The 14,040-nt window shown below is 40.5% G+C and overlaps 1 protein-coding gene across 1 annotated transcript; it reads left to right on the forward strand.

Moving 5' to 3' along the window:
- Positions 1 to 990: 990 nt before the first annotated feature.
- Positions 991 to 11,699, forward strand: LOC106584260 (C2 calcium-dependent domain-containing protein 4C-like). Its single transcript, XM_014169310.3, has 2 exons — positions 991 to 1,114; positions 6,494 to 11,699. The coding sequence occupies exon 2, from the start codon at positions 6,540 to 6,542 to the stop codon at positions 7,776 to 7,778; it is 1,239 nt and encodes a 412-aa protein (XP_014024785.1). The 5' UTR covers positions 991 to 1,114; positions 6,494 to 6,539; the 3' UTR covers positions 7,779 to 11,699.
- Positions 11,700 to 14,040: the final 2,341 nt, after the last annotated feature.

Consider the following 14,040-nt stretch of genomic DNA (forward strand, 5'->3'; position numbering starts at 1 on the left):
AAGTGAAAAATGCAATAGAAAAGGTCAAACTGAAATGTTTATGAAAAGTGTCTGTAGCAGGAAGTCACTGACATTTTGGTCAGGATATTGTGCTGCGCTCAAACCTAGATTCTTTGATAAAACAATTTGTGGGCCTATGTGCCTTCGCCATCATCCACCTGATCTTTTCTAAAGAGTCTTCTTCCTCCCATTTTTAGACACATAAAATCTATTTGTTGCTGAGGCAAGGTTTCCAGGGAAACAGATGAGTTGATCTAAACCTGAAGAAGGGCCAAACATCTGTAAATTAAATCATACAGCCAGCTGCACTGGGATATGCTCCACTGAGTTCACTTTCTACTGCTGCAGGTATACAGTAGCCTATATCACAATAAATGTCTAAACATATTTGGTTATGTCAAATCATGTTCCATTGAGAGTTCCAATATGTAAAACAGCACGTGAAAACTGTAAGATGGGAACCACATGTTAACCATTTTGTCATTTTGCTGTATTTTGTTCCTTCTCTTTTCCACTGGTATATCATATTTGTATTTTAAAGGGTATATGGTTTTGATTGATGCTGGAAATTGGTGCAAACTATTTGATGTTGCAGTGTATCTGATATAGATTGTTGTTGTTTTAATTGTATTTGTCCCCATCAAATAAATGAATGGACACACTTCACACTAACTAAATAGGGTAATTACTCATGAGGGATGATCACCTGGTCAATTATTGATGCCACTTGCAGCATGATGCGATATAAACACCAACAAGAACAACTTAATACGTTTATACTCATGTCTAAGCTTGTGTGCGCTCAAAGCCTGTTGATTCCTTCATATATATAATGTAAACACGTCCTGTAAGAGTGTATCTTCTGACTAATTCATGAGCTTCAGTGATTGTGACTGGCTCTCTTGAGGATCTCATCATTTTCTCTTATTGGTCGGCACCCAACATCGCCCGGGAGAGTGTATAAAAAGCATCATATTATCCCATCTAGCGCAAGTCCATCTCTAGGGTGCGGAGGAGACTATATAGTTCTGCAAACAGTGCGCGATCCAGAGGAGGCGGGAGAAAACACCTGTTACGGAAGAATCAAGTCGACAAAGAAGCCTTCACGTCTTCAGTAAGTTTATTAGGCTGAACTCAACCGGTGTCTAAAATAGAATATTTGTCTCACTCAAGAGCGCATAATGAAATATATTTCGGCACCGAGAGCATACAAACTTCTAATTTTCACTTGTTGCACTTTATTTCCGCGTTAAGGTAGGCATAGGCTAATGCAAACTACTACATTATTTACTTTTTAAATAATACATTGACTTTCTTCCAGTACACCACGTTTTGCTAAAATCTAAGGAGATCCGTATTGATTCTCTATAAAGGCAGAGTTATTATAAATTCAAGCTTGTGCAAATTCATCACAGACCAGACCTGCTTTAGCCTATCATTTTGTCCGTATCTTCCATATCTTAGTTAATATGCACAACATGTCAGTTAAATGTAACTTAACTGAATAGAATACAATAGAATACCATGACTGTTAAAGTGGATTTCAATGTGCTTATTAACAATTCTCTATAGTATTAACTGGTATACGACACCTTGCCGTTGTTGTGCCGAAAATCTCCCCCTGCCTGTTCTATAGAAAATATTTGACTCTGATGTGTGCCACAGAAAGTATTTGACTCTAGCCACAACATTATGGAAATTAGAAGGGGGGGTAAAATTTAGGGAAACAATAAACTTTTCAGAACAACTACTAGTTGAATAAGACATGGAGAGATGACGAATTTTGGCAAAGAGATTTATTTATAGACTAATACACTTGAAACAAATAGCCAAACCGAAAACTGCAGACATTACTTGCGCCTCCCCCGCGATCAAATCGACATAAAAAATAAAATGAAACGCAGCCAAACGTGATCAGAAATCTCAACTAGCAAGCAAGTCGCAGCAATGAAGAATTGAGTGCGTGCGCGTTCACACGAAGGTGGGGGGGGAGATTCTGGCAGAGGGGGGATTTTCGGCACAACACCGTTTCTCAAGTTATAACGCGTTAGTTGCTTACTGGACCCTGGAAATCTGTGTGAAATGTTAACTAGCTAACGAACTAACCACTATCTGTTAACTAATGTTTTCCCTATACAGCATGTGGTTAATTTTCAGAATGAGAGAATTAGGTGAAAATGAGGCGTTGCTTGTTAAGCAAGTGTAGCTGGAGCTGGGCGTGGTTTAACTTCTCAGGGCTACGTGGGACGCGGGACACAGCCAGTGAAATATCATGTCATAATTCAACTTTCTCAAACATACAACTATTTTACACAATTTTAAAGATACACTTCTCCTTGATGTAACCACATTGTCCGATTTCAAAAAGGCTTTACAGGGAAAGCAAAACATTAGATTAAGGTTAGGAGAGTACATAGACAAAAATAATCACACAGCCATTTTCCAAGCAAGGACATGTGTCAATAAAACCCAAAACACAGCTAAATGAAGCACTAACCTTTGACGATCTTCATCAGATGACACTCCTAGGACATTATGTTACACAATACATGTATGTTTTGTTCGATAAAGTTCATATTTATATCCAAAAACAGCATTTTACATTGGCGCGTGATGTTCAGAAAATGTATTCCCACCAAAACGTCCGGTGAATGTGCACATCAATTTACAAAAATACTCATCATAAACGTTGACAAAATAAATAACAATTATTTAAAGAATTATAGATACACTACTCCTGGATGCAACCGCTGTGTCAGATTTTAAAATAGCTTTACGGAGAAAGCACATTTTTCAATATTCTGAGTACATAGCTCGCCATCACAGCAAGCTATACAGACACCCGCCAAGTTCGGGGCCACCTAAACTCAGAATTAGTATTAGAAATATTCTCTTACCTTTGCTGATCTTCGTCAGAATGCACTCCCAGGACTGCTACTTCCACAAGAAATGTTGTTTTTGTTTGAAATAATCCATATTTATGTGCAAATACCTCCGTTTTGTTCGTGCGTTCAGAGCACTATCCAAAGGCATAACGCGCGAGCGCGGTACCAGAGACGAAAAGTCAAAATGTTCCATTACCGTACTTAGAAGCATGTCAAACGCTGTTTAAAATCAATCTTTATGGTATTTTTTACGTAAAATTGCGATAATATTCCATCCGGACAATAGCATATTCATTCAAGAAGAAAAAGAAGGAACGGCGCGCTCGCGGGATCGCGCATATCCAATCCCTTTGTCCACAGGCAGTCCACTGATTGACTGAGCTCCTATTATCTGCCCAGTGACAGGAGAATGCTGAAAGAACTTTCTGAAGGCTGTTGACAGCCAATGGAAGCCTTAGGAAGTGCAACGTGACCCCACAGAAACTGTAGTTTTGATAGAGAATCAAAAGAAGAACTACAATTCTCAGACTTTCCACTTCCTGGTTGGATTTTTCTCAGGTTTTTGCCTGCCATATGCGTTCTGTTATACTCATAGACAACATTCAAACAGTTTTAGAAACTTCAGAGTGTTTTCTATCCAAATCTATTAATAATATGCATATTCTAGTTTCTGGGCCAGAGTAGTAACCAGTTTAATTTGGGTACGTTTTTCATCCGGCCGTGAAAATACTGCCCCCTACACCTCAACAAGTTAAGCTGGATGCCACTATAGAGGTGAAAGGAACACCACACACTTTCCCTCTTTCTCACTTTTGCTGGAACATTGTAGAACATATGTCCACAATGTAATAATGTGCAGTGTAGCCCGAAGATACTGTTTTTGTTGTGTTGAACTTGACAGTAACGTGTGTGTGTGAGTGAGGTTTGGATTATATTATTTTTTACTCAGTGAACATTATTTTTGCACACATGTAGCCTTGTGCACTTGATCTATGTCTATAGTGGCCACTATAATAGAGCAAAAATAGAATTCCTGTTTGTTTCATTCTACTTTAAGATGTTTTTTTTCCCCAAGTGCAATATTTATGTGTGTGGTCACAAGCGTTTTATTATGAAGGCTGTCATGGATAACTGCAATATTAGTGTATTGTGTTTTTCTCAAGACTTGAGTGTCATTTGCAGTGAAGTCTAGGCAACAAATAACATTGGATTGCTTTCTTTAAATTTTTTAGCTGTGAGTTAGGTTCACATGAACCACTTTATTTTACACACAGAGACTGATCATGTAGATCATTTTCTTTGTTGTTTAATTAGTTAAAACCTGCATTTCCCCCTAGCAGGGATTTTTTTCCATGTTTCAGTGCAAAAAAAGTGTCACTTTTTTGGGCCTTCACCAGTTTGCATCGCTGATTCTTTACATACAGTTGAAGTCGGAAGTTTACATACACCTTAGCCAATTACATTTAAACTTAGTTTTTCACAATTCCTGACATTTAATCCTAGTAAAAATGCCCTGTCTTAGGTCAGTTAGCGTCAACACTTTATTTTAAGAATGTGAAATGTTAGAATAATAGTAGAGAGAATGATTTATTTCAGCTTTTGTTTCTATCATCACATTCCCCATGGGATTCAGAGCTTTACATACACTTAATTAGTATTTGGTAGCATTGCCTTTATATTGCTTAACTTGGATCAAACGTTTCGGGTAGCCTTCCACAAGCTTCCCGCAATAAGTTGAGTGAATTTTGGCCCATTCCTCTTGACAGAACTGGTGTAACTGAGTCAGGTTTGTCAGCCTCCTTGCTCGCACACACTTTTTCAGTTCTGCCCACAAATTTTCTATAGGATTGAGATCAGGGCTTTGTGATGGCCACTCCAATACCTTGACTTTGTTGTCCTTAAGCCATTTTGCCATAACTTTGGGATTATACTTGGGGTCATTGTCCATATGGAAGACCAAGCTTTAACTTCCTGACTCATGTCTTGAGATGTTGCTTCAATATATCCACATAATTGTCCTTCCTCATGATGTCATCTATTTTGTGAAGTGCACCAGTCCCTCCATCAGCAAAGCACCCCCACAACACGATGCTGCCCACCCCTGTGCTTCACGGTTGGGATGGTTTTCTTCGGCTTGCAAGCCTCCCCCTTTTTCCTCCAAACATAACGATGGTCACTATAGCTAAACAGTTCTATTTTTGTTTCATCAGACCAGAGGACATTTCTCCAAAAAGTACGATCTTTGTCCCCGTTTGTAGTTGCAAACCATAGTCTGGCTTTTTTATAGTGTTTTTGGAGGAGTGGCTTCTTCCTTGCTGAGCGGCCTTTAGGTTATGTCGATATAGGACTCGTTTTACAGTGGATATAGATACTTTTGTACCTGTTTCCTCCAGCATCTTCACAAGGTCCTTTGCTGTTGTTCTGGGATTGATTTGCACTTTTCGCACCAAAGTACATTCATCTCTAGGAGACAGAACGCGTCTCCTTTCTGAGCGGTATAATGGCTGCGTGGTCCCATGGTGTTTATACTTGCATACTATTGTTTGTACAGATGAACGTGGTACCTTCAGGCGTTTGGAAATTGCTCCCAAGGATGAACCAGACTTGTGGAGGGCTACAATTCTTTGTCTAAGGTCTTGGCTGATTTCTTTTGATTTTCCCATGATGTCAAGCAAAGAGGCACTGAGTTTGTTGGTAGGTCTTGAAATACATCCACAGGTACACCTCCAATTGACTCAAATGATGTCAATTAGCCTATCAGAAGCTTCTAAAGCCATGACATCATTTTCTGGAATTTTCCAAGCTGTTTAAAGGCACAGTCAACTTAGTGTATGTAAACTTCTGACCCACTGGAATTGTGATACAGTGAATTATATGTGAAATAATCTGTCTGTAAACAATTGTTGGAAAAATGACTTGTGTCATGCACAAAGTATATGTCCTAACCGACTTGCCAAAACTATAGTTTGTTAACAAGAAATTTTTGGATTGGTTGAAAAATGAGTTTTAATGACTCCAACCTAAGTGTATGTTAACGTCCGACTTCAACTGTACCTCTTTTTTAGGCTGCAACATAATTTCTTTATTCAACACCTCTATAATTAAACAATAAAGCACGAGGGTGTGTGATATATGGCCAATATACCACGGCTAAGGGCTGTTCTTATGTACGACACAACGCAGAGTGCTAGGACACAGCCCGTAGCCGTGGTATATTGGCCATATATCACAAACCCCGAGGTGCCTTATTGCTATTATAAACTGGTTACCAAAGTAATTAGAGCAGTAAAAATAAATGTTTTGTCGTACCCGTGGTATACGGTCTGATATACCACAGCTTTCAGCCAATAAGCATTCAGGGCTCGAACCACACAGTAGTGCCTTAGAACAGCCCTTAGCCGTAGTATATTGGCCATATACCACACCCCCTCAGGCCTTATTGCTTAAGTATACACTTGACACATTGTGGTCAATTTCATTGATTTCATCGTTTTTAGATTCAGTTAACCATTTCTTACACAGATATAGCAAAAGTTGCAATGTTATTTACTCAGTGTGTTAATACATGTATTTCATAACTGCTGCCATGTTTGTGCTTTTGCCTCCAGACAGAGAAACACCCTTGTATCCCACCTGGAGAAGCCTAGTGGGATAATGTGGGTTCTGGACAAGATCCGTGGGTCAGTAGAGACCACTGTTCTCCGGCGGGGGGAGAATGGGGACAAGGACGGCAATACTCCAGTCTACAGCAACGTCCTCACCCCTGATAAGATCCCTGACTTCTTCATTCCCCCCAAGCTGGTCTGCTGCCCCCCAGAGCCTGAGACCCTGGACGTTGTCAAGCCCAAGGAGGGGCTGCGGCCCTCGGCCTCTGAGCAGACCATTGGCAGTAAGAAAATCAGCAGCCCTCGCAGCCCGCGTCTGGTGGCCAAGCTGGCTGGGGACACCAAGAACCTGTTGAGGGCTGCCAACCGTCACATTATCCAGATAGAGAGCGCTGATGACGTGGTGGCAGGGGACACAAACGCTGACCCTCAGTCTCAGACCGCTATGTCACTGCCCTACGTCCCCAAGACCCAGACTTCCTATGGTTTTGCCACTTTGATGGAGAGCCCCCACACCCGCCGCAAGGAGTCCCTTTTCCACTGTGACCAGACCAGCCCCCTGACCTCTCCCAACTCCCAGAGGAAGGGGAAGAGCAGCGTCAGCGAGGGCAACCACCTCAACCCCCCTGACTTCAATGCCTCTCACAACCCTTACCGCTACTTTAGTGGAGGGGAGAGTGACACCTGTTCCTCGGCTGAGTCTTCTCCCTTCAACTCCCCACTTCTCTCCCGCTCTGCCTCGCTGCTCAAAGTCTTCACCCACGAGACACAGGCCAAGGTGGTGAAAGCCAAGAGGACGTTTGCCCGCCACAGCTCCTTGTCCACAGACGAGTGCAGCTCGACCGAGCCCAGTCCCAACGTGCTGCGGCGGCTCCACTCCTCTTCACTCCATGGCGGTGGGCCGTCGGACCGGGAGCACACCGTCAACCTACACAAGGGCGGCAGGGTGAGGCTCAGCGCCGACTACGATGCTGGCACGGCCCGCCTGCGCATCCGCATTCTGGCTGCCGAAGAGCTCTACGACATGATGTACGACATTAAGAGCATCAACTGCTGCGTGTCACTGTACCTCAACCCTGGCAAGCTGCAGAAACAGCGGAGCACTATCATCAAGAACAGCCGAAATCCTGTATTCAACGAGGACTTCTTCTTTGACTCTGTGACCTCAGTGCAGGTGAAGAACCTAGCAGTGAAGATCAAGGTGGTGAATAAGGGCACCAGCCTGAAGAGAGACACTCTGCTGGGGGAGAGAGAGATCCCTCTGGGGAAGCTGCTCCATGGCCTCTAGGTCTGTCCTGGCGATACAGAATAGTACTCTGACTTACACAGAATGAGACTATGAATGATAATGTGCATGAAAAAAATATATATAACTGGGGTTAGATGTTTACTTGGTGTCCCCTGTATTCACATAGAACTGTCTGAAAGGAAGAGTTCATTTACTGTCAATGTCTGGTCTGGGCTAGCAGTTTGTCTCTTAGCTGGTCACCTCCTCAACCTTCTGTTCCCTGTGCCTGCAGCCCTGCACAGCCCAACTTGTAGATCATGTGGTGGACAATCGAATATGGCACAGGTCAAAAAACACCTGCTCGTTTGAGGGACTCACTTTTTGTACTCTCTTGATCTCGACGTTGAATGTCGCATGGCTGCAATTACATGTGACTCAGACAATACAGGATGCGAGTCTCTATGATTCAGTTTTTAGTCAGCACTACAATGCTTTTATGGATCATGGGGTCTTTGATGTCGCCACTATAACTTGATGTGCAAATTATCCTTTGATCCTGATTGTTGTTGCGATCCACAGTAGTCTACTACCGGAAGGAAGGCCAGTCTGTTATGTGACCACAATGTCCAAAACCTGGAGAATAGAGATCAGACGTCACCGTCTGCTTCCCGTGCGCTTGGCATGAATATGTAAATGCAGTGATATGTTAGCAGTTTGTACTTCAGTTTCATAACACCCACAAGCCTTACCAAGAGTGATAGATAGACAGAAAGAGAGAGTGAGAGAGGGAGGGAGGGAGGGAGAGCGTGTATGCATTACATTTTAGAGAGTGTGACATTATTCAAAGGTGTTGAACATGATTTTATACATAGATGTTGTATTTGTATGAGACATATGCTTCAGTATGATGTATACTGCATGACCAAAAGTATGTGGACACCTACTCGTCAAACATCTCTTTCCAAAATCATGGGCATTAATATGGAGTTGGTCCCCCCTTTGCTGCTATAACAGCCTCCACTCTTCTGGTAAGGCATTCCACTTGATGTTGGAACATTGCTGCTGGGACTTGCTTCCATTCAGCCATTAGTGAGGTTGGGCACTGATGTTGGGCGATTAGGCCTGGCTCGCAGTCGGCGTTCCAATTCATCCCAAAGCTGTTCGATGGGGTTGAGGTCAGGGCTCTGTGCAGGCCAGTCAAGTTCTTCCACACGGATCTCAACAAACCATTTCTGTATGGACCTCGCTTTGTGCAGACCATTATTCCTCCTCCACCAATCTTTACAGTTGGCACTATGGATTGGGGCAGGTAGCGTTCACTGAAATGTCACTGAGCTCTTCAGTATGGGCCATGCTACTGCCAATGTTTGTCTATGGAGATTGCATGGCGGTATGCTTGATTTTATACAACAGGTGTGGCTGAAATAGCCAAATCCACTAATTTGAAGGGGTGTCCACATACTTTTACAAAATTATGACTTTGTAAATTATGTACTGCTCCCTGCTGGAGAGTGAATGATTAGCAGCCCTCTGACCCTGAAAAACATATTTAGATTTACATTTTAGTCATTTAGCAGACACTCTTATCCAGAGCGAATTACAGTAGTGAATACATACATTTCATGCATTTAAAAAAATAATAATGTTTTTATTTTTTTGTACTGGCCCCCCGTGGGAATCAAATCCACAACCCTGGCGTTGCACACACCATGCTGGCGTTGCAAACACCATGCTCTACCAACTGAGCCACAGGGAAGACCATATTATAATTTGCTGACTTCATTATTATGTGGACTAGGCCAGAGGACCAAGAAAGGAAAAACATTTACAATAAAAAATATTTACAATAAAAGTTATTTGACATGAAGGATAGTCTTCTACTCTCTGCATGTGCTCTGCTGTCCTTTAAAATGAATTACAATACATCTGATCTGATTGCAATTTCAAGTAGGAGACAGAGGAAAGAAGCAGAGGTTGTTTCTGCAGATGGTTAAAGGGTCACCACACACATTCATCTTTGAGATATGGAGTCATTTAATCATGTCAAACATGACTATTTTACAGAAAATAGCCATTGTTTTTGTGAGTTACATCCCCTGTCATGTTTGAACCTAGACTATACAATAGAGCTCTCTACAATACCATTGCTTTTCCCCAAGCTTATACTTTATATAACTTTATTTTGCTCTAACTGTGAGGATTTTGTTATTGTGGAAAATCGGTAATCTGCTACGATACTATTAAATGATTGATTTGTGTGTGCTCAATGCTCATGCTATGCCTGCTGTACATGGATGCGTGCTCACTGAGTTGTAACCAATCCCTTCTTTGGCTTACATCGGCATGACTAAAAAAACAAAATATTGTCAGTAGATTTTATAATACTTCATTGTAGTAGGCAGGGTCAAAATGTAGCCTAAGTGCTTTTATGATGAAAAAGTAATTAAATCAAAAAGTGAGTTGTTTATTTTGGGGATTGCCAACTATTTTTGTAATTGATTGTCTTTTCTAGTTTCTCATCTACAGATGTAGGATTTTAATTTGAGCCAGTTTTCTACAGCAGTAAAATAATCCTGTAGCAGCAGGAAATGTGAATTATTATGTGGATTATAATTAATGGACATTTTTGTGGGCTTTTTTCGTTAGGGCAAATCAAGTCTGAAATTTCAAAGTGGAAATTACAATCTTTAGAATTCTTTTTAAAACTCAAATACACGACAAGTTTGCATTTCCTACTGTGCAGGAAAATTCTCAGCAACAAAAGAGTTATCAAATTAAGATCTTACATCTGTATTTAAAAAAGACAGCCCAATGTACATTTGAACTAGGAATAATTCTCCTGAGAAATGAAAACTGTGCTGCAAGCTATCTCACTCAACAGGTTAGATACGCAATTTAAAAATGTAAAAAAGATAATCAAAAATTTCAAATGGATTCAATTAACTTTCTCCTCATGACTGTGTTTTCAGTTATGCTATGATTTGAAGTGCTTTAAATACTGTAGGCCAGACCTCCTTGCTGATTATCTTCTATACCAACCACAGGGTTAATTATCCTGGTTGAATACACTGTAAATATATATCTCTTACTAACTAGGCTGCTTATGGTGCCCAGGTGTGTTGTTTTGTGGGATGCCAGTGGGAGGGCTTACTGTCAGCTAAATAATGGATAAATATATGCTTTATACATGCAGTCATGTATCAAATGAATACAGTGATTTTAGATCTGAGCACCTGATTTCTAACAGTGGAGGAATACCCACTGTCCTCTATGATGTGTGTTTTTCTCTGTTTGTTATGGGGAAGCCCAACACCTCTATTGGGAGTGCAGAAAACCTGCAGATGTATAATGTATATAGCCACTTGTAATGGGTTTGCCATCATAGTATGGACTTGCTTTTTAGAATTAGACCTCTGCTTGATGCATTAGACACACAGTTAGCCAATTTGATTGCCAACCTTGATTTAAGTCTCTGAGGGATTGCCAGAATGAACTACAATTAGCTAGCTGTTGGTGTTCGGAAATCCTTCCTCGTTATTCTGTGCTAAATGGCTATTTAATTACACGACCTAAAAAGGTCTGACTGTCAATTTAAAAAAAAATATACTCGGAAGACTCTGCTTATGCGAAATAATGAAAGTGGGGATGATATTTATTTCAGTGATCTAATTTCTGCAGTGGAGAGGAGATGTTTAATATGCTGAACTTGTTCTGTTTCTCAAGAAAATGAAACAAGTGCCAATCCGTCATACTTGATGCCAAATTCTTTAATTGTTATCTCAAGGTGTTAGATAAATTATGGATGCTAGTTAGTATCTATCTACTGTATTGTTATTGCTGGTGTGAGTACTTATGTCTTTTATACTGTGATGTCATTAGTAATGGACACCTGTGGGTTTTCCTGACTGTTCCTCAAACTGTGTTGATATAGGCCTATGTATGACTATGAAATGCCTTTATTAAAAGCAAATGTATTGTAGATTCTTCATGTCATCATTACTACTTTGTTGACATAATGCCATTATACAAATCAGTGCTATAGCAATGACCTTCTCACATTGTGTTAATCATCAGATCTGATACAACAGGGATTCTCATATTAGGGCTCTATTCAATTGGTATTGCGGAAATTCAGCTTTACAGTGTGATTGAACGTTAAAGGCAATGTTCCCGTGTTAGCGGAGACTGTGTTCACGGTAAACGCTGCATATGTCGGCTCAATCGGAAAGTACCTTGCCATTCCTAGCGTGTAATCTATAACGATTCAGTGATACTGATTGAATAGAGCCCTTAGTGTGCTAGTCAGAATAAGAGTTCAGAGAATACATTACTGATAATGATTTTAGAGTCCCAAAGGCACTTGGCTCCATTATCTCCACATAATTGTACACCTCTGCCTAAGAATATGTCTTCTGTGTGAATCAGTAGGGCACCTAATCAGAGCAGCTTCTAATGAAGCAGCAGTCATTATAGCAGCAATCCTCTCTACAGTGTCTAAGGGTCAGTCCAATTACTGCAGTCACCCACTGTCAGCTCTCTATCACATAAACTCATGGAGTCAATTAGATCCTGGATTGTGCCAAGGAAACTCAGTCTGTAGTGTCCCGTATCTTATCAACATATGCTTCGCAGCTGTAATATGTGTCCTATAACTCCTTATCTGATCTCCTCTGATGGCAGTTTAAGTTCAAATTATAATCACTAAGAAGTATTTCACTTTTTGTTATACAGTCCTTTGAGTGTGAACTTTTTTAAGGTATTATCCGGCGAGTGGTCAGGTTCCCTATTAACCTCTAAAAATCTAAGCCGTTGGCGGAATTGTTTTAAGATGGTCATACCATGGATCGTTTCGCTATTTGATTGTGAATTTAAGGACCCCTTTAGATATCCCCCCCAAAATAAAATCAAAATATTTGATAAAACATTGATTTTGGCCTTTACTGCTATTGCCCATAGAAACACATTGAATAACACATTCATAAATGGCAAAATAGACAGTAAAAAAATAAATCATAAGGAATAAGGTTTTGAAGTGTCTGTCCTATATCTAGGGCATCAGCATTTGAGTATCTGGAGCATCAGCATTTGTGGGTTCGATTACAGGCTCAAAATGGGCAGAAACAAAACTTTCTTCTAAAACTCGTCAGTCTATTCTTGTTCTGAGAAATGAAGGCTGTTCCATGTGAGAAATTGCCAAGAAACTGAAGATCTCATACAACACTGTGTACTACTCCCTTCACAGAACAGTGCAAACTGGCTCTCACCAGAATAGAAAGAGGAGTGGGAGGCCCCGGTGCACAACTGAACCTAATTTCAAAAAGGTTTTCTAATGATCAATTGGTCTTTTAAAACTATAAACTTGGATTAGCTAACACAACGTGCCATTGGAACACAGGAGTGATGGGCCTCTGTACGCCTACGTAGATATGCCATAAGAAATCTGCTGTTTCCAGCTACAATAGTCATTTACAACATTAGCAACGTCTACACTGTATTTCTAATCAATTTGATGTTATTTTAATGGACAGAAAATGTGCTTTTCTTTCAAAAAGAAGGACATTTCTAAGTGACCTCAAACTTTTGAATGGTAGTTTATATACAGTGCCAGTCAAAAGTTTGGACACACCAACTCATTCAAGGGTTTTTCTTTATTTTTTACTATTTTCTACATTGTAGAATAATAGTGAAGACATCAAAACTATGAAATAACACATGGAATCATGTAGTAACCAAAAAAGTGTTAAACAAATCTAAATATATCAAGAGTGCCGTTCGGATAGTTTGTACCGTGAGAAGACTGATTTTTGGGATGTCTCATGGTCTGACAAACACCTCTCTAGCTTAAAGATCCACTATGCAGAAATCGCTCTGCCATTTCCTGGTTGCTAAAATTCTAATAGTTGGCCTAATTTCAGTTTATGTGACAAAATAAGCAGTCATTGTGTAGAGAATCATTGTATCTAAACCACTGTGAAATATATTTTCCATTACCAAAAATATTGTACATTCTGCTGTTTGAAGCTGGATCACAAAACCGAAAGTAAAAGACGCAAAAACTAAACTTCAGAACAGGAAGCATAGAAATAGCACACATAGAACAGATCTACCGCTTCTTAGACTTGCTTCAACGTGATTTTTTTACGATACTTAGATTGATGCATGGGGCTTCCTTCCCAGATGCTTTTCTCTCTCCTCTCTCTCTCTCTCTCTCTCTCTCTCTCTCTCTCTCTCTCTCTCTCTCTCTCTCTCTCTCTCTCTCTCTCTCTCTCTCTCTCTCTCTCTCTCTCTCTCTCTCTCTCTCTCTCTCTCTCTCTCTGATCTA

Source organism: Salmo salar, chromosome 23 (genome assembly GCF_965601325.2).
Source record: "Salmo salar chromosome 23, fSalSal1, whole genome shotgun sequence".
NCBI classification, from domain to species: domain Eukaryota; kingdom Metazoa; phylum Chordata; class Actinopteri; order Salmoniformes; family Salmonidae; genus Salmo; species Salmo salar.

Bases quoted from the DNA above. Each gene is read 5' to 3' on its own strand.
- LOC106584260 (XM_014169310.3), top strand. From the start codon at position 6,540: ATGTGGGTTCTGGACAAGATCCGTGGGTCAGTAGAGACCACTGTTCTC.